The 19,282-nt window shown below is 40.8% G+C and overlaps 1 protein-coding gene across 2 annotated transcripts in view; it reads left to right on the forward strand.

Moving 5' to 3' along the window:
- The window catches only part of dtx1 (deltex 1, E3 ubiquitin ligase), a 48,095-nt gene extending 28,958 nt beyond the window's left edge, over nucleotides 1–19,137 (forward strand). Inside the window, exons 4-10 of one of the 2 annotated variants that reach the window (XM_085474879.1) lie at nucleotides 4,052–4,113; nucleotides 4,230–4,391; nucleotides 6,834–6,895; nucleotides 7,003–7,161; nucleotides 8,472–8,636; nucleotides 12,655–12,744; nucleotides 12,836–19,137. In XM_085474879.1, the coding sequence (XP_085331005.1) occupies nucleotides 4,052–4,113; nucleotides 4,230–4,391; nucleotides 6,834–6,895; nucleotides 7,003–7,161; nucleotides 8,472–8,636; nucleotides 12,655–12,744; nucleotides 12,836–13,060 (925 nt within the window). In that variant the 3' untranslated portion in view covers nucleotides 13,061–19,137. The remainder of the gene's footprint in view (nucleotides 1–4,051; nucleotides 4,114–4,229; nucleotides 4,392–6,833; nucleotides 6,896–7,002; nucleotides 7,162–8,471; nucleotides 8,637–12,654; nucleotides 12,745–12,835) is intronic. The other variant, XM_085474880.1, reaches the window with a different exon arrangement.
- Nucleotides 19,138–19,282: the final 145 nt, after the last annotated feature.

Here is a 19,282-nt window from a genome sequence, read left to right on the forward strand (position 1 = left end):
TAGTGACCCTCATGCCCATGATCTGCAAGGGGCCTTTATTACTGTGGTGTTGATGGATGAGCTTGTGGGAGGTGGGTTTATTACTAAATTACATTGGTTTTGGGTTAGAAATTACAGCCTTAGTTATAAGAAATGCCACTCGGACACACTGTCGAAGGTTTGGGCAAAGATAGGCTCAGGTTAATTTTTACTTCACGGAGAGAAGGGAACAAAGAAGTGAACACAAGACAGGAGGATGAAAAGAATTGGAGTTGTCAGCGTAAAAGCAATCTAGAGGTGACAAGGTTCAGTGTAGTTTGCTGAATGTGGAAAAGGTCCGCGCTTGTTTACGCTGACAATGAGTTATAATTGCTCTCAAGGTCTGAGCACAAGCCAACAGAGCCCATTGTTGAGGATCATTGATTGTTTTAACCCTAAAGTGGCTGTTTTGGTGAGGACAACTCAGGGTTTTTAACATGAATGTTGGCGTTTCTTGATGAAATAATCAACATCAAAAGTTATTCCGTGTTCGAGATTTTTAGCGTCATGTGGTTTAAGGCGCGATTCAGAGGCACAGGGTTCACTGATTTCAGAGGTTCCCATTTCTAAATGAAAAAACAAGAAAGGCAAGAGAATTGTGTACAAAAGGAGACAGATGTCCACAGCTGTACACTGGCTACAGGTTGTCTGGCTGCCAGTTTAATGTGTAATCAGAGATTTGAAGGAAAGAACGCGCTCCAAGATGTGCGTCTATGTGTAGGAGTGCGTGTCTTTCTGGTTAGGTGATAAGAATTATCAATAGCATCTAATGTTTGTGTGTTTTGTGTTTCGGCTTGTGTAGATTTTATCGTACCACGGAGTTTCCATCTTTTTTTGAGATCTTCTCTAGAATCTATATGCAGTACAAATGAAACTAACTAATGTCTTGTTCTAGTACAGATCCACTGCTGTGTGTGCTTTTAGTTTGTCCACAATGAGATGGCGTTAAGGGCTCTTGTGTTGTGTCGTCCCCCTTTTTTCTTCTCATGAAAATGATTTGTTTGATCACAGGACTCTCTGTGAACTGCTTAAATTAAACATGCACTCATAAAGGGAGGCATCTGAAGGATTCTCCCACTGGGTGGCAGTGAATATATTTATTTTTCTTGTTTGTTAGATTACTTTTTACTTTTGTTCTGCTTTTGGTTTTTGGGTTTTTTTTATATAAACTTTTACACTTTCGTACACATTTTTTATTCCAGACACAGAAAAATAGACCGCCGACCTCTTGACTCAAACTGGTGCTTTCATTGAGTGAAGGGCGGCTGTGTACTGTGAAGTATTGACTGGTTAGTTTTTGTTACACGCGCAGACTGCAGGAGGTGAGTTCGTCTATTAATTCTTCCTCTGTGGCTGAAGGTGTGAAATCACTCACTGGTGTCTTTTTTTGGACAAAAATCAAATCTGACGTGCCCACCCCCCACCTCCCACCCCCCTCTGAATTTGACTTTCTGACATAAGGCATTTATCAGAGCTGCACATCGCTGTATTTTTTTGTTACACTCCAGAACAAAAGCAAGCTGATCCCGGTTTCTGGCCCGCTGGTGTGAGACGCAGCGTATTTGAGTCCTTCCCAGAAATGCAGTGGCACACATCGGCTTCAGTCAGACCTCGTGTCCCTTTGTTATTGCACTCAGCTTATTGAGCGGCTTCCCCTGGTGTAAGAACCGAGTCCCTCACTAATATCAAAGCGCTGTGTTGATGCGGATTTGTGCAGTGCCTAGAGCTACAGGGTCTGACACTTCACTCCTTTCATACAAAGAGCAAAGAGACGTGCGCAGGAGTGTGTGTGTGAAGGTGTGTGTACGTGTTTGTAGTCAATAAACTGAGAACTCTAGTGATTCAGTGAGAGCACAGCATTGAACATCCGGAGATGATGGCTACCTTTAACTCCACGTTATTTGAAACATGGGTTGGTTTAGAAGTGTAGCAGGTTTGCCACAGTAACCACAGGGTTGAAGGTAGTTAGTGCACACATTTCTTTACTAATCACTCCTCCGACAACTGTGCGGCTTCGGAGCGTAATGACTCTGTGCTGCAGTCTGCCCGCACCGAATGCAGGCCAGGTGTGCCACTCTTTTCACCGGCGCACCTCCCTCAGCCGACCTGCCCCACTTCTACGTCCAAGAGCCGAGCCATTATCTACACCGCACCACCACAGTGAGCTGTATTACAGGTGTCTAAGGTTACCTTCCTAAAAAGAGAGAGACCCTGGCTTTGTTCAAAATATGTAGTGCTTGAGAAATTTATTAGACCAACACACAGGGTAAGGCTGATGCCCCAGCTGGCCTAAGTTAACAGCATTGGTAATTACCAACATGTTCCTGTAATGGTTGTCCATCAGTCTGCACAAGCTCTTGTCACACAAGTTTGTTTGTTTCCTGTTAAACAGTTCTTCTACTCTAGATGATTTCTTCCATATAAACACTTTGTCTCTATCTTCACTTGTTGCCAAAGGGCATTAAAGTACAGACCTATATTTTTTTTATTTCCTAAGTGGTGAAATACAAGCTTCATTTTATTCCAGAATCCCATTAATGATATTAATTTCTGGAGGTCTCAATGGAGACATGATATATGATTTTCCCTTGGAGCCACCATTCTCAAAATATCCTCACATCAGTTCATATTGTGACCTAGTCTTCGCGGTTTCTTCTTCTAATGTCATTCTTACCATCAACTCTAATAATATTAAAACAATAAATCTAAAAATGAACAACGGCTTCCTTCTTCGTAAAATAATATGTATGAAGGCCTAACCAAGTGTCCTAGTGTAATTTTTGCAATTTAAGAGGAATTTAAATGGTTATAAAACTTTATTAGAATTTTTTAGTCCGCTTTTCCACCTGTTTGGAGTCTAAACTGTTAACAGGAATAAAAATGTGTGGTTTGAAACTATCCATTTCAAAGTAAAGTGCTTGTTTTCATCACATTGTCTCACACTGGCTTACGTTTGTTTTTTTATAATTGTCTGCTGTCCATTGCTTTCAAATTTAGTAAAATTTACAGGCTGCTTCCTTTAGGAGTCGCCATAGTGGATAACCTGCCTCCATTTTATCCCCGGTTTCCTCTTCTATAACACCAACCCTCTGCATGTCTTCTATCACTACTTCCATGAACCTCTGCTGAGATCTTCCTCTTTTCCGCCTGGAATATGGCAGCTCCATACGTCCTTTGTCCAATACATCCACCATCGCTCGTCTGTACATGTCCGAACCACCTCTGCCTTGCCTCTTTAACTTAAATGCAAATCGCTTGACCCAACCTGTCCTTCTCATGTACTGACTTCTAATGCTGTCTATCCTCGTAGCTCCCAATGAAAATCTTTCCATTTACCCGGGCTTGGGATCAGCACTAAGAGTACATTTGAGTACACCATCACATTTGGTGTGATTTTATTTATTAGGTGTTTTTTAAAGGGCAGTGTAATCTCAGCTTTAATAACTCTTAGTTTGATGGCTTTGTACTTTTAATCCAGGGAAAGGAAACGTGTTCCTGTGCTCTGCTTCGCTCGGGGAAATTTGCGCGCTCATATTAATGCCCCTGTTTTTGCCCGCTGTGCTTCATAGATCTTGAAGAGTGAGCAAGTCAACTGTCTTTGTCGTCTGTGTTTGTCATGAACTTCAACCTCTCCGAATGTCATCCTGAATCAGACTCTGCGGCAGCGCTTTGCACAAGTCGAGTTGTCTCATCCTACTGCAGTTGTCTTCGTCTTTGTGGTGAAGCACATTTGACATTTTAGCTTGAGTGTTTTTCATGCCACGCAGAGCAGAACTGTCTGCTGCTTTCAGGTTTTTCAGCTGTGGCATAACAAGCAGTTGTACACAAATGGGACCGTTTACCATCCATTTTAGCAGTCGCAGGGTCATTTACAGATTATAAGCTGTGTATTAAATGGACCCGCATGGCGAGAAGCATCTGTCTGTGTGATGTGAGCAATTCTCTTTGTAGAGACCTTTGAGTAAGGGACTGTAACAACACTGTACTTATAATATTACTATTTTTATGCCTTTTCATTTCTTTTTTCTTAAAGGGTTCCTGCACTCCCAGTTAAAAACTTGACTGGTTCTGGACCAGTGCACCCAGCCTTAGCAGGTTAGACCAAATCTGCTGTGCAGCATCTGTTTAGCAATCAGCTATAAATGATCGTTTTTGCTGAGATGAGTAATGTTTGTTTATTTTTCTGTGTGTGTGCCCTACCCATGCGTCAGGTATGACAGGTATCCTGATGTGCGCTGCAGGTCTGCCCGTTTGCCTGACTCGAGCACCAAAACCTATACTGCACCCACCCCCCATCAACAAGAGCGACATGAAACCTGTGCCAGGAATCAACGGCATGCGCCGCAAAACCAAGAAAAAGCACCTAAGAAGAGGTGAGACGGCGGGACCGAACAACAGAATGAATTCAGAACAACAGCACTGTAGTTTGTAGTTTTATAATAAGTGAAGAAATGAGAAATGCACAGATGAGAGAAATCTGCCAACCACTGACAGACCATCTTTGTTCTGCCAAACTTTGCGACATGTTTCAGCCTTCTGAGTGTTGAAACTGCAAAATAAGCCACCAAATAAACTGTTGAGGGATCCATAATTGTTCCATAAGGTTAGCAGTGGCTCAGATTTCACCCAAGTTTGCTAACAGTCAGTTTGAAAAGCATTCCTGTACCTTTCAAAAAGCTCATATATGTATACAGTAAAATAACAACTTCATAAATGTAACACTACATTCAGATTGATACATGAAGACACAATGAAAGGCACAGTTACACTGAGCCGGTTCGAAAGGGCATCTGGTGTATAGTTGGAGAACTCTGGGCCTGAGTAAGTGTTGGTCGATGCAAGCAGTGGAAACCACAGACCTCCCCGGGGAGTTTTTGTATTAATTGAACAGTCAGACTGTTGGATTTCTATCCTTGCACTGCACTTGTCCTCTTAGTCAGTCCTTCAAGCATCTCACCATTGTGAACAAAGATTTTGTTTAGAGATACACCAGTTTGAATTTCCTTCAACTGTGACGTGCCGGTATCAGTATCAGTAAGAACAGCATGCGCCAACAAAAGCATTCCTCAATGCATAGTGTTATTTTCATTATAAAAGAAATTATTAAAGTTTACAAAAGCAAGTGCAACAAATGTCAGGTACTCACATCATCCGCTGTGTTTATAACGTCACCAGATAACAGCCTTTTTTTCTTTCCTGCTTCTTTAGCTTTAAACAATTTGCCTTTTCTTAGCTTCTTTAAAATCTCCTTGTTCAGTTGAGAGATGGTGATTTAAGTATCCAATTAGGTTTGTTGTTACAACAGTTTTTTGCGGTGGTCCTTTCAAATTCACCAAAATCAAGCTTTTAAACAAAAAAAACCCCAAAAAACAAGAGCCTATGCTAACAGCTATGTGAGACTACCTTTGGGTAAGGCCTAGAGCTAAGCTAAATGCTAACACAGCTAATATATCCAGACTGCCTGGTAATAGCTAGCTACTGTAGCACTAAATATATAGTTATTAGTTTTGCAAGTACACTTGGCCTTAAACTAGAATTTAAAACATGCTATTAGAAGGTATCTTTTATATGAATGTATTACTATCAAGCCAAGTTGTGCGAAAACTTTAAAAATTGCAAATTCATGACCATATATTTATTTTAGCCTCAACAAATGCTGCAGACTATTACAACACGTTCTCACTCCCAAAACGTAATATTTGATGCTAGGTGACAAATCGTCAACATATTACGCTTCCAGACACCCACCACATCCCAAGTGACAAGATCAGAAAAATGAGGAAACATGAGAACTGTTTGGAATCAATCTCACATGTTCGTTCATTTTACTTAAATCACTTTGGAAAACGCAGTTTAACGTCATTAAAGTGCTGGCAAAGGAATACATGGCTGGTACATGTATTACTGCGGGACTGTCATTCAACTGGATTTCATCCATAAACTGGTGCGTAGCATTAGAACGCGGAAGGTCACCTTTCACATACCTCAGGAACGCCACGGGATGTGACAAATAGTCGGGATGTTAGGCCTCGGGAGTGAGAACGGGCTGACTATTACCAAAAAACAGCAAAACTAATAAAATAAAATAAAATAAAATCTTCTGCTGTAGTAATTAGAAATTATTGACCTTTCAAATGTTACTTCAGGTAACAGACAAATATGCAACCTATGTGTTTGTGTCTGATTTGATTTCTATTGCTCTGCTTTCTGCACCCAGAACAATCAGAGAAGTGAATGAAGCTGTCAAATAACAACAGAGTAAAATTATTCTTAATTAATTTATTAACTTTTTCTCTGTCTTTCTCCTCCTTTTTTCTGTTTTCACCTCTCCTTCTCTTCACACATTTCTACCTCCTGCATACCCTTTATACCTGAGGATTTGGGGGGGGACAAAAGCTGTCTCCTTCCCTCACTACTCTCTCTGCCTGTGTTCACTGGCTCTCCCTCAAATGAACAAACAAAAGCTCGGGGGGGAAAAAAGGTTGCCTGTAAGCGTATTAGGGATGTAAGCTGTGGGTGTGCTCTCAGCCATACCAGCCTGGTTGCACACAGGGATTATGAGAGTGTGGGGTTGCCAGTGTTATGTGGCAGCTTCAAGGTGACCTCCTCTTGAACATCACTAACATGTGTACTGTTTCCACGTGCACACTTTCTTTTATTGGTAAAAAAAAAAGAAAGAAAAGAAAGGCACATGGGGCAGAGTAGTCTCTGAGACTGATCTGATGTTATTCTCTTGTTTTTGAATAGTCAATTTTCTCTTTACTCACACTTACCTGTGGCTTGTTCTCATGACTTTTGTGACTTATTTTTAAAAGGGAAAAACCCAGAAGATGTGGTGCGACGATACACTGAGAAGATTAAAGTGGTGCCAGATGAGGTGAGAATAAAACCCATCGGTGCGCATATTCAGGATTTAAGTTGCTTCATGAGTACAGTCATGTACATGTCAAATGGCAGCTCAAGTATTTTGGCCCGCTATTCCAGGACTGTACCATCTGCATGGAGAGGCTGGTCATGTCATCCGGCTATGAAGGCGTCCTGCAGCACAAAGGCATCAAGCCAGAGCTGGTGGGCAAACTTGGCAAGTGTGGGCACATGTACCATCTGCTATGCCTGGTGGCCATGTACAACAATGGCAATAAGGTGGGTAAAAGCTTGCGAGCCAGACGCTGTTATGATGTCACGCTAGGCTCAAATTCTAAACTCGCGATGTCTTACAGCTCGACGGGGTTGCACGGCACTGGCAGATGATGGCCCTCGATATTGCTGCTAACAGATGGAAAGCTTATATAGCCTCATCTGATCAGTCTTGACAGCACAGTATTTTGTAAAATTACTTTGGACACTGATGTTTGCTTGCAGGAAATTCAGATTCACTGCTTGCAACTGCAAACAAAAGAACACCATGCTGCACTGTTGGTGCTCCAGAACAAAAAAATCAAGACAAATCAAAGTTTCTATTGTGCATTTAAAATACCTCAGTTCACCAAAATGCTGTACAGTTTGTACAAAATACACACTATACACAAGGATCACTAAATGAACAATAAATATACAACAGAAATGTAATAAAACAAAGTAAATAAGTCTGTTTTTGCACAATAAAGCCAGGGAACTCTGCTCAACTAGACGTGAAAGCAAGAACAAATGGGTCTTTAGAAGATTGGGAGCCACCACTGAAAAGTCTCAATCACCTCTAATTTAAATCCTTGATCTGGGAATTTCCAAGAGCAGGTCGTTCGTAGATGTCCGTGCTCAGCTAAGAGTCTAGGGTTTCCAAAGTTCTGTTAAGTAACAGGGTGACAAACCATGAGGTTTAAAAAGAAGGAATAAACGTTTAAACTGGATCCTGAAATGGAAGTAAAGCCAGTCTAAGGAAGCCAATATGGGTGTAATGTGATCACACCATTTTTCCCCTTTAAATAAAAGTGTGAATTACAAAAGTAACAAAAACAACAAACTTCTTATTTACATTTTACTGTAACAATCTATGCAGATGATTCTACTTTTTATTTGTCCAGTTTTTAAAATTCCCCTCTTTGAATTTAGATTTTTCTTTAAGCTGCGATAGGTGATATTGCTGTACTACATTATAATAGATGTGTAAATCCTACTGTGGCTCCAGAAAGAACTGCAGTGGTGTATTTTTTCCCAGCTCTACTTGGGGATAAAGACTAACAACTCCTGAGAAAAATATGTTTTTTTATCCACTAAATATTAAAATATATTTACCAGTTAGTTCCTAACATCGTCTATCTGCTGTTTGGAATCATTCTATTTGAAATTTAAAATGAGCAGAAACAAATAAAAGGCATTTTTCAGTCTCAATATTTGATATATTGTCTCTAGGCTGAAAAAAAAATTGCAAATCATCCATTTAATTTGGGGTTTTGGAAACAAAGTGGTTTAATTTTATTGCGTCATTAACGTCAAATCATTATTTTTCTCCAAAGCAGGATGGCAGTCTTCAGTGCCCAACGTGCAAAACCATCTATGGGGAGAAAACAGGCACGCAGCCCCCCGGGAAGATGGAGTACCACGTCATACCACACTGCTTGCCAGGCTATCCAGACTCAAAGACCATCCGCATTGTCTACGATATTCCTGCCGGGATCCAGGTGAGAGCCGTCTCACTTCACCTAATCCACCACCCTGCCTTTCTACCCTGATCCGCTGTCTCTTGCCTCTAAATCTGTGACCTTTTACAACTGCTTATCCGCTTAAGTTGGATGGAGAGTTACTCACGCAGGAAGCTGAGGTGTCGGGATCCTGAGGAAACAGCATTTTTAGGAATTAAGCAGTGATTCAGGGCAAAGACAAAGAAGTATCTAAGAGTAATTCTCTCTCATGGTAAAGGCTTATGTTGTATAAGAAATATACAGAGTGAAAACATGCATGTTTTTTTGTCCTTATAAATATAGGCATACAAGTCTGCCTTCCCTTAGTTGATTTGTCTTTCAGCTTATACATCAAACTGATTAACATTAATAAGAAAATTAAACAGCTGGGATTTGCAATTGGATTTCACCGGGTCTGAGCTGGTGGTATTTTGGCTGGTATTTTCTCCTGACTCCTGAGATGAGCTCAAATTGAGTCAATAAGCTGACCTTTTTCCACCAGCGGAGAAGGCATAGAGCCCCCAGGGATAGCGCTGGGGGTCATCTGACCACTCAGATCAGCATAACAACACAATACACTATTGCCAGGGGACATTACTGTAGGTCTGTCTTTTTCCCCTCCTGCAGTTCAGCCTGCACTCTAGACAACATGAGTGATCATCATAGATGGTCAGGTTTACACTCTGTACTCTGTGGACGATAGCAAAATAATTGGGTGAGTAGGGAAGTGGTGACGCTGTGCATATTGTCCATCTTCTTTTGCCTTTTCAGTCTATGCCAGCACCCAAAACTGTATGATGAAAATAGTAGCACACTATAATGGGCTTTATACTTGTACATCTTTAATAGGTTAAAGTAGGTGGTGTGTTCACTTCAATTCAGTTCAGTTTTATTTTACATAGCACCAAATCACAACAACAGTTGCCTCAAGGTGCTTTATATTGTAAGATAAAGACCCCAAAGTAATACAGAGAAAACCCCAACAATCACACAGCGCTTGGTGACAGTAGGAAAGAAAAACTCCCCTTTAACAGGAACTAACCTCCAGCAGAACCAGGCTTAGGGAGGGGTGCCATCTGCTATAGTGGGAGGCGGGGTTAGGGGAAGGAGACAGGAGACAGGAGAGAGACTCAATGTGGTTTACAAAGATCATCAGAGGAAGTTCTAAATGGTCGAGAATCTAACGCTCTAACCTTCTGAGCTTTTGGTGTCACGAGGGCACCTACAAGATAGTACAGAATGAATGGAGAAATGTCATTTCTGTTGTTGGTGGTGTTGATTTTTTTTTCTTTTTTGTGTAGTTGTAGTTAATGTTAATGTTCAGTTTTTAGATTTGAATTGAATTTTGATTGCACCACAAGCCACTTTATGGCATGAACTATTTTGATTTCATGCACAAATAGAGGAGCGGCAGAGAGTTTCTAGCTGCCTGGTTGGAGTCTGCCATGCTAATACTTTTTGTAGTTACCTTTTAGTAATAGGTGCTGATGAGGGGATTGTCCTCCCATAAACCCAGCACTCGCTGATGAATAGATGTCTTAATGTTTGTGAACATCAGAACAGTTTGAGAAAAACAATAACATTTTTAAATATTGATCTTCTTCCCAGTGTTTGATCATCACAAGTAGCAAGTAGCGCTATGATCAAAAGGACACATTTCTGCATCCCACACTAGAAAAAAGTTCAAAATCAAACAGATTTTCTTGTTAAAACCAAGAATGCCATCCACTGGTTGAAAAGCCCACACTACACTGCCGATGTATATGTGAAGAAAACTAAATGAGATTTAAAGATCAGCCTCTTCGAACATAAAAGCAACTTCAAGAAGAAAGTTGAAAGAAGCCCAATGACATTTTATTTCAACTGCCATCGTGTGTGATCTCCTTAAAGACAAACTCGAGACCTACATTTGTTACAGAGACGAGAATACTGGCTTTGTGTTCTATAAATTGAAAACGCTAAAGGTTCAAATTAAGGATTAGCATTGAGCTGCTTTTTGTAATTCCAGGAAAACACATAACAACACTAGCACCCTCCTTTTAACATACTTTGTGTGACGCTATTTCATTTAAGTACTTGGGGTTCATCTCATTTGTAGGCCCAACAGGGCTATTTCATCCAGCAAGTGCAGTAGATGGTGCAATATTCCTGCAGATTTACATAATACACATGTAATCAGTGTCATGGTATTGATAGTTTATGTTTATGTATTTGTGTCGTTTATGTTTAACTGTGACTGATGACATATCACTTTATCATTAGTCCACCTGGACTAATGATGGCTTGTAGCTGAAACCTATTTGTTTTGGTCTTTAATGAACATTAAGAAGTATACTCATCCGTGATCAGTTAGTATTAGTGCCGTGTACTTTACATTGGTACAATACTCGAACCAATGTAAAGTAAATAAAGTCAAATACTGATACTTTTAACCTATAAAGGCTATGAGAGCAGTGTGCCATGACTTATAAGATGAATCATCAATTTACAAATTATGAACACATTTTAATGTGTAATTAAAAATTATTGTGATTTTTAAAAACACATCTTTCAGCTTTTCATGTATTTTGAAACTGGGATTTGTTGGAGACCTGGAATGTAAACGTGCGTGTCTCTAAAGCACTTTGGGTCAGCTTCTGTTGCTTACATTTGCTATAGGCTATACATAAAATAAACATGACAGTCACCACAAACACAAAGAGGTTCAGACATGTTTTATAATGCATGTCTGAGGTCATTTTTGTCATTTCCAAAAAAAACATGAACAATCCAGTGGACTACGTGGTTCCTTAGAGGATAGGAACCACGTATTGATCACATCGTGGTAGTATCAACCTGATACTGCTATCGATGCTGTATTTGGACCGATCTGCCCACTTTTAGGCAGCACACGTTAGCAGGAAGATAGATTTATGGTTAAAATTGGCTTCGTTGTGAGAAAAAACAGGATATTAGTCTCATTTCAGTGTGATGATATAATCAATATTTTACTTGCAAAAGCTAAAATATAATTTCTATTTCTAGATGCAGGCATAAATCAGTCACTCCCATTCATTGGAGGCCACATTGCACTCCCCCTTTTGGGGGAATTACAGCTATTTTCGGTGCGCTGGGATTAATCAAAAGTGGAATGACTCTCTCTGGATCACCTCTGATGTAACTTTTGAACCGTATGCCTGATTTTCGAAAATAGCATACCTCTGGAGTCACTGAAACGAGCTGAGTTTAAAGAGTCTCGTGATATCAGTTTCTGCTTTATCTAATTTTATTTAAAAAGTTTCTTCATCTTTTGGCCACACCTGGTTTTTTTCTAACCATCTCGGCACTTCTTTCCAAAGACTGTCAAAAAATGAGTCATGAGAGGGCAGCACAGAACTTTTTTCCTGTTATTGCTTACAGCCAGCTTTTAGCATGATCTGATCAAGTTGCCATGGCGACTGTGCCCTGCTGAACTACCTGATTCCATCAAAGCTTCTTGCAGCTTTATTTTTAGGTGGTATTATATTAGTGGTACAGTGAAAAGGGGCCTTATAACCTGTCCAAGAAGTGTGCTTAATAGAAGCACAAAGAACACACAAAAGACCGGGAAAGGCAAATGTGTTGTTACAGCAACCAAAGCCTGGGAATATTACCAAAATGTAAACATAAAAAAGGAAAATGAAATAGGAAAATGGACAAAAAACAAGAGAAATTTGTTATAACAAGGCTGCTTTAACTGTGTGACGTATTTTTATTGATAAGGTTGAGGGAATTGGTGGGACCCTGGCTTTGATGAGCTACAAGATTTTTATTTCATGCTAGTGGTTTCAAAGCACTTTATTTTGACAGAGACTGAACATATTACTGCATATTGAAAGTAACATAGTTCCCAGCTGATTATTTTACAAAAGCCTCGTTTAAGCGATGTGAGCAGTAAAGCTTGTCCTGTGGGTGCTGTTGACATTTCCCACACAATTAAGTCATAATTGCAAGTGAAGGCGTTGTAACTTTTGTTTTTTCTTCTTGACATTTTCACCAGACCAATGAGCACCCCAACCCTGGGAAGAAGTTCAGTGCCAGAGGGTTCCCTCGACACTGCTACCTCCCCGACAGTGAGAAAGGCAGGAAGGTAAGCTGCGACGCAGCTCCCAGACGGAAACACCGGGCTTCCTTTTGTGGAAGCGCCGTCACAAATCATCCTCTCGTTCTTGTCTCATCAGGTCTTGAAGCTGCTGATCATGGCCTGGGACCGACGCCTCATCTTCACCATTGGCACATCCAGCACCACGGGCGAATCGGACACCGTGGTGTGGAACGAGATTCATCACAAGACAGAATTTGGCTCTAACCTGACCGGTCACGGCTACCCCGACCCCAACTACTTGGACAACGTCTTGGCAGAGCTGTCGGCCCAGGGGATTGGCGAGGACAATCTAAAGGACTGATGGCCAGCAGAACTGGTACACTGAAACAAAACCCCCCATGCCCCGCCATCTCCCAGAGAGCGGGGACACTGCACGACGGGCAACATGCGGCCGACAACGCTTTACTCCCCACAAACAAAAATATCCTGCAGAAAGGGTGGCTTTTGGTTTGTGTAACCCAGGCAATCTCCCTCCCCCTGCTGTCTCTAGATCCATGCCTTGAGCAAGTTTTGTCTGTTGGCAAAGTCTCTCAAAGTGTAAATGATGCAAAGAGATTCTTGTCTGAATGTTGGGACCTTGAGGTGAAAGGTATTTATCCCTTTTTCAAGTCAAACTGATGCTGTTCTTTGGCACTCAAAGAAAAATGACAAGGGGCTAATAACTGTACACAGGCACATCTGTAAAACGCTGAACTCCAGAATGCATGGCCCCGACTAACATAATGAAAGTCAGGCAAACACACGCGACAGGGTGAGCTGTCAGCGGATCAGCTGTTGCTTGGTATTATGAAGATTTAAGAAAATCGCAAAGAAATCCAAATTAACTATTTCCCTCCCCCCAAGTTTACTTTTTTAGTGAATTCATTACAAACGTTGGTTGTGCATTTTTGAAAAATCAGGTCATGGCTCCGGAGTGATGTCATTTATGGTTAATCTGATATTTTCCACTTCTGATAGGTCAGTGTATTTTATTTTCTACGTACGGAAGTATGTTCTGTAGTGCATGAAGTAGATTCCAGAGAGCTTAAGATTTAGAAGATTATTGGTGTTTGGTAACAATTGTGTGTTGTATGGTTAACCTTGTGGACAGTCTGTGAGAGGAGACATAAAATAAGATGAAACAAGCTCTGCTCCAAGGTTTAACTCATTTGTTTAGTTGACACACTGATGACGATGACCTCTGTGAATAAAAAGGCTGCATTATTATTATTCCTGTTGGAGCGAACCCAGGCGCTGGCACAATCCATCATGCTGACCGTACACAAGGGATGAGCGTGCAATCGTGTGCTCGGAGGCATTAATAAGCTGGCTTTAAGTCCTTGAGGAGAGAAGCTGAACACACAGATGGACGTTCCTCTGTCTTTCAAACACCAACAGCTTTCCCTTAGAGATCCATTTTCGGGGGAGCTCCTCCGCTCGCCTGCAGTCTCTTGTGAGCTTGTTTGCCGTTTGTTGGCGTTGTACTTGGCTCAAGTGCCCGCACAGTGAGCAGCTGAGCCTCGGAAACGAGCAGCATCTCGTCGCCTTCGTGAGCTCACTTTGGAGTCTTTGGGGCGCTTCCCGATGTATCTGTTCACCCCCGCTTTCCGCCTCCTCCTCAGCTGTGGAGCACTCGTTCTACAAACCATGCAAATGTTGGTCGAGTGTGTTGTTGGCTGGGGACTATTTTTTCCTACGCCCCCTCCCTTCCCCCCCCCTCCCCCTTTAGACTTAGTGCCCGCGAGATAAAGACTTTTCGAAGGTCCTCGGTGGAGATCTTGTGATGTTTATTTACTCTGCGATAAATTATAACCCAGAGCTGCATAATTCTCCATAAATATGTCTGATCAATTTTAATGAGCGGGAGCGTTGGTGTCAGGTTTATTAAGGGGTCACCCAGCAGCGGGCTTGATTTTGGGGTTAATCATAGTCTTCCATAGCACTTTGAGGCAACATTTTTGTTGATTAAGTCATTTGGTTTTTAGAAAAATGTCTTAAATTGCAACTTAATCTTTTTTTAAGTTGATGTTTATAAACTGGCTTGCGATGCTTTAACTATATATATATGAATATATAAAATATATTTGCAGATGTGATATACCTTTAAATTTAAACTCAATTTGAGTCAATGGTGTAAGTTTAATTTATTTTTATACTCTTCTATATAGAAAATATACAGATTGTCCCACATATCTGTACACAGGCACATGAACATGAGTCACATAAAATCTGGCAAAAAAATTTGTCAGGATGTCAGGGACTGAAACATGTATGACTTGTTATGGACGTCTTATATTGCAAGTAGTCTTAGCGTATTCTGCTGTCATGACCTTAATGTAGACCTTGTGTAGTTGATCCCCGTGGGACACAAATAAATACAGTAAATGTGTCTTTATTATTGCTGGGGCAGCTTTAGCGGCATGAAGATGGCCCATGTTGGCCTTTTTTTTACGTTCCGTGGGAACAGATGTTGTCAGCCATTTTTTGTTAAAGCTGAAGGTGAAAACAGCCTGGGTTCAAGATCCAATCACAAAATATTCTTAAGAGTTTGTTTAAGCAGGTGAGGTTTCTCTTAGTTAGGCGTGAGTCACAAACACAAGAATACACAGAGTTTGTCACTTTAAATTCTTCCCCTCCCTCCTGCAGTGCCATGTCAGTACTAGTTCAGAACTAGTTTTGCATTATATACTGTTGCGCGGCAGAAAAAGAGGAAATCACAGCCGACAGGATCTGCGGGCTACATCTGCAAATCATCCGTGAATTTCTTGCTGTGGAGCCTCCCGTTGCCACTGACAGCTATTTTGTTGTGGCGAGGCAGTGCCTGATTTTTGCCTCCAGTACCAGTCCCATTTTATTATGAGAGAAACATGAAAAAGCTTTCTGCATCAAGCGCTAGCACCACATCAGTGGAAAAGTGCTACTTCTAACTCTCGCATCAAAGCACAGCAGTGTGGAAATATACATTTAAATGTCAGTGATGCCTCAGTCGCAGCCACTGTGTTGGTAAAGAGAATTTGCACATGCATATGCATACCCAGTGTGTTTGTCAGGACTCCATTTACATCTGCAATTAAAATAATCACAGCTGTTTGGTTTGCAACTGCAGTCTAAGCCAGATACATGGATTAATTATAAAACTCTTTTCATACAAATGATTTGATCTCATACAGATATTAGGAAAGATATTTAAGGTTAAATTAAATATAATTTAATATGCACTGCTCAAAAAAATTAAAGTAAGACTGAAAACACATCAGATATCAACGGCAAAAAAGTTATGCTGGATGTTTACACTGATATGGACTCCATAATGTGTTAGGAATGAAAGGATGCCACATCATTTGAGGGAAATTAAAAATAGTACTCAGGACCCAGTGCACCAGCGTAGGGTCTGACAGTGGGTCCAAGGGATTTCACGCTGATACCTGATGGCAGTCAGGGTGTTGTTGCCTGACCTGTAGAAGTCAGTGTGTCCCTCAGATCATCACTGACACAACACCAAACTGATGATGCTAAACAGTGTTACAGACACCATGGACCTGCCAGTTCTGGCATTCTATGGCAAATGCCATTTGGGCTCCAAAGTGTTGGGCAGTGAGAATAGGCGAGCAGATACGGGTCCTGTTCATGGGTTAAGGACCTTCAAGACCATGTCCGACTCTCCTAGAGTAACTTCTGGACTCCTGAGCCAGTGATGGGAGACACAGCAAACCTTCTGGCAGTAGCACATATTGATGCACAACCTCAGAGGAGCTGGACTACCTGTGCAACCTCTGCAGGTTAATGTAACCCCTAATGGAAAAGTAGTGAAAAAAAACTGTCAGAAAAGATGATGAGGGAAAATGTTTATCTGTAAAAGTATTGCTTTTTTGTCTCATTATTGCCCCTCTAGTGCCGCTGTTATTAATTTCATTGACACCAAAAAGGTGAAACGTGGTTAAAAATAACGACCGCTGCTGCATAACTGATCGGATCAATATCCCAGAAGTTTATCTGACTTGATTCTGTACTCTGAAAAGTGTTCCTTTAACTTTTTTTGAGCAGTATATTTAAGACAGATTACTGACCGGCTTCATAATTCAGTCTCAATGAAACTTCTACTCAAATTTTTTTCTTGAAAAATCTTAATAAATATCGCCACACATTACTAAAATTGCATATGCATCCATGGACTACCCAAAGTTTCATCTACATATAGCATACACCATGAGCCTATTTCAGCTGGCCACATCCCTGCTGCAGTGTGGCAATGCTGAAGACACAAAGTGGTGTGAGCTGTTTATCCCAAACTTATGAATATATTTTAATATCTTTTGTTATTCTGTTAAAGTCCACTTTCACTAGATGAGTAGTGGAGCCTGTGTTGTCTGTGAGCTAGCGTCTCCATTTTTCAAAAAGGACACTTTTGTGGCTCTTGCTTCTCAGGCACGAATTTTCTTGAATGCAGCTGTTGTTAACCTTCAAAGAGAGCTCTTCTTCGCCCAGGAGCAACAAACAAAAGATTTAAAATCTATCCAAGGTCACAACAATCACTGTAATCGCTTTTTTTAAAAAGGGTTAAGGCATTAAAATACCACTGGGTTGTGTGCATACAACAGGATGCCAACAGAAACTGCTGGATTACTTTAAAACAAGGTTTCATTATGCATGTGAATCAGCCTGCTGAAAACTGCTCCTGTGTAAAACAAGCTGTCATTGTGTAGCTTTTAGCTACAGTAAGCTCTTAAAACCCAAAGAATGGCAGATGCTACAACTCGCTTGTGATCACTGTGGAGCATTTAGCAGCTAAAGTGCTCGGACTTTTCATTCATCAGGTGGACAGGATCATGACTCTAAATGAATCGTGAGCGAATCACTGTCCTTAAGACCAAATAAGCCAGTTGTTGCAGATTTAAGTATTAATATCTGTTTAAATACTTTAAACCTGTATATTTGTTTTCAGGCTGTTTTAGCCACAGCTCTGTGTTTGTGGTATGGTATATGGTAAACAAACTATTAAGAGTATTTCTGAGTGATTTTTGACCCAGGCGCTGAAAACATTCACATTTTTGGCCTACGTCAACTTTTCTCCTTCGCACATTTGTGACACCCTTTATACAATGGGACAGCAAAAGAGAATGCTACCGATCTATCAGGGAACTTTTCCATGTGAAGTGAAATTTCGTTCACTAGAGAAATCCAAATGTTCGCTTCTTCAGCTTTTTCCTTTTCCACGTGTCGGTCTTGTAGTGTGAACGACGCCCGGCCCTTTAGACTTTTCAGGTGTGTACAGATCTATGTGGGAATGATGTATAAATCAAGGTTTTGGTATTTGTCCGGTTAAACAAGAAGGAGGTGGTTTTTATGCAATTTACTATTTTTAAAACCTAATACATGATTTACGTGTAGCAAGAAGAAGGTTGATTGTTTTTGGTTCAAAATGACAATGGATGTTTTCTTTATGGGGCGCCTACCTCTGCGTTTCTAAACAGAGAGGTTGCAATCCAAGGATGTTCACATGCTATGTATAAAAAAAACATATATTTTTGATGTCTTTTTTTTCAATGATTGTCTCTAAAAAGAACTATTATGTAACATTTGCTGTATTGCTCTTCATCCCATGCTATTCCATTAGAGGTTAGAGGTGGGATCGGGGATGAAGTTACTTTGTCCTAACGTATGAAGTATATATGAAGTTGTACTCTCGTAGTGTCTACTGCAAACTGTACTTCTCTATCTAAGTGATACTTTACCATTTTTCTGTGGCTATGCTGTACGTTTGTATCCGTCCGTGTGAGCGTGTGTGAAAGTGGGAGTCTCGTAGACAAAGCTTAGGTTCATGTCCTTTAAAGATGCCGTAACGTTTCTTAGAGGTGCATGTTAACCAAACAGTGAGCAAGCGTATTGATAGTGCAGAGTTTTTCTTGTTTTTTGCATATGAAAACATGTTAGCTTCTCTAGAAACCCCACCCTGGTTTTCTGGTGGTTAGCACTGTGGTTCTGAAAGTTATTCCTATTAGTTAGGGATTTTCCCTTTTTATCTTTTATCCCCCCCCCCCCCCCCCCTCCCTCTGTATTGGCTTTGATTTACACAAATGAGGAAACGATAGCGTTTTGCTGCTTTCCCCACTCTTTCCACGACATGTAAAACATCTGAAGTTTTTCAATTTAAGTGCCCATTTTAAATGACCTTTCCAAGTCACTGTTTTTGTTGTTTAATCTTAGGCAGCGTCTGCATATTGTTATGGTTCACGTGGACAAACTGAGATAAACTAAAAGCAAGATATACAGAGACATTGATTTAACTATAAAGGGCTTCTTAATCTATTGGTCTTTATTGAATTGTGATGACCTTGTTGCATGTTTGTGTGTTTTGTTGTGGAAAAATAAATGTGCCCTTGACAGGGGTAGTGTGTTTGAGCTTTTGTTACACCGGCTCTCCTTGTCCCCCCACCCCCACCCCACCCCAGTCGGTGGTGATGTGTCCTCTTCCTATTTAACACCACCGTTTCCTTCTCCCTGGGTAACTCTGTGCTTTGGAGCTCGTTATATGGATATAAATGAG

Source organism: Copadichromis virginalis, linkage group LG12, assembly GCF_057382275.1.
Source record: "Copadichromis virginalis isolate Kocher_CV1m ecotype Utaka linkage group LG12, C_Virginalis_male_GT1.1, whole genome shotgun sequence".
NCBI lineage: Eukaryota > Metazoa > Chordata > Actinopteri > Cichliformes > Cichlidae > Copadichromis > Copadichromis virginalis.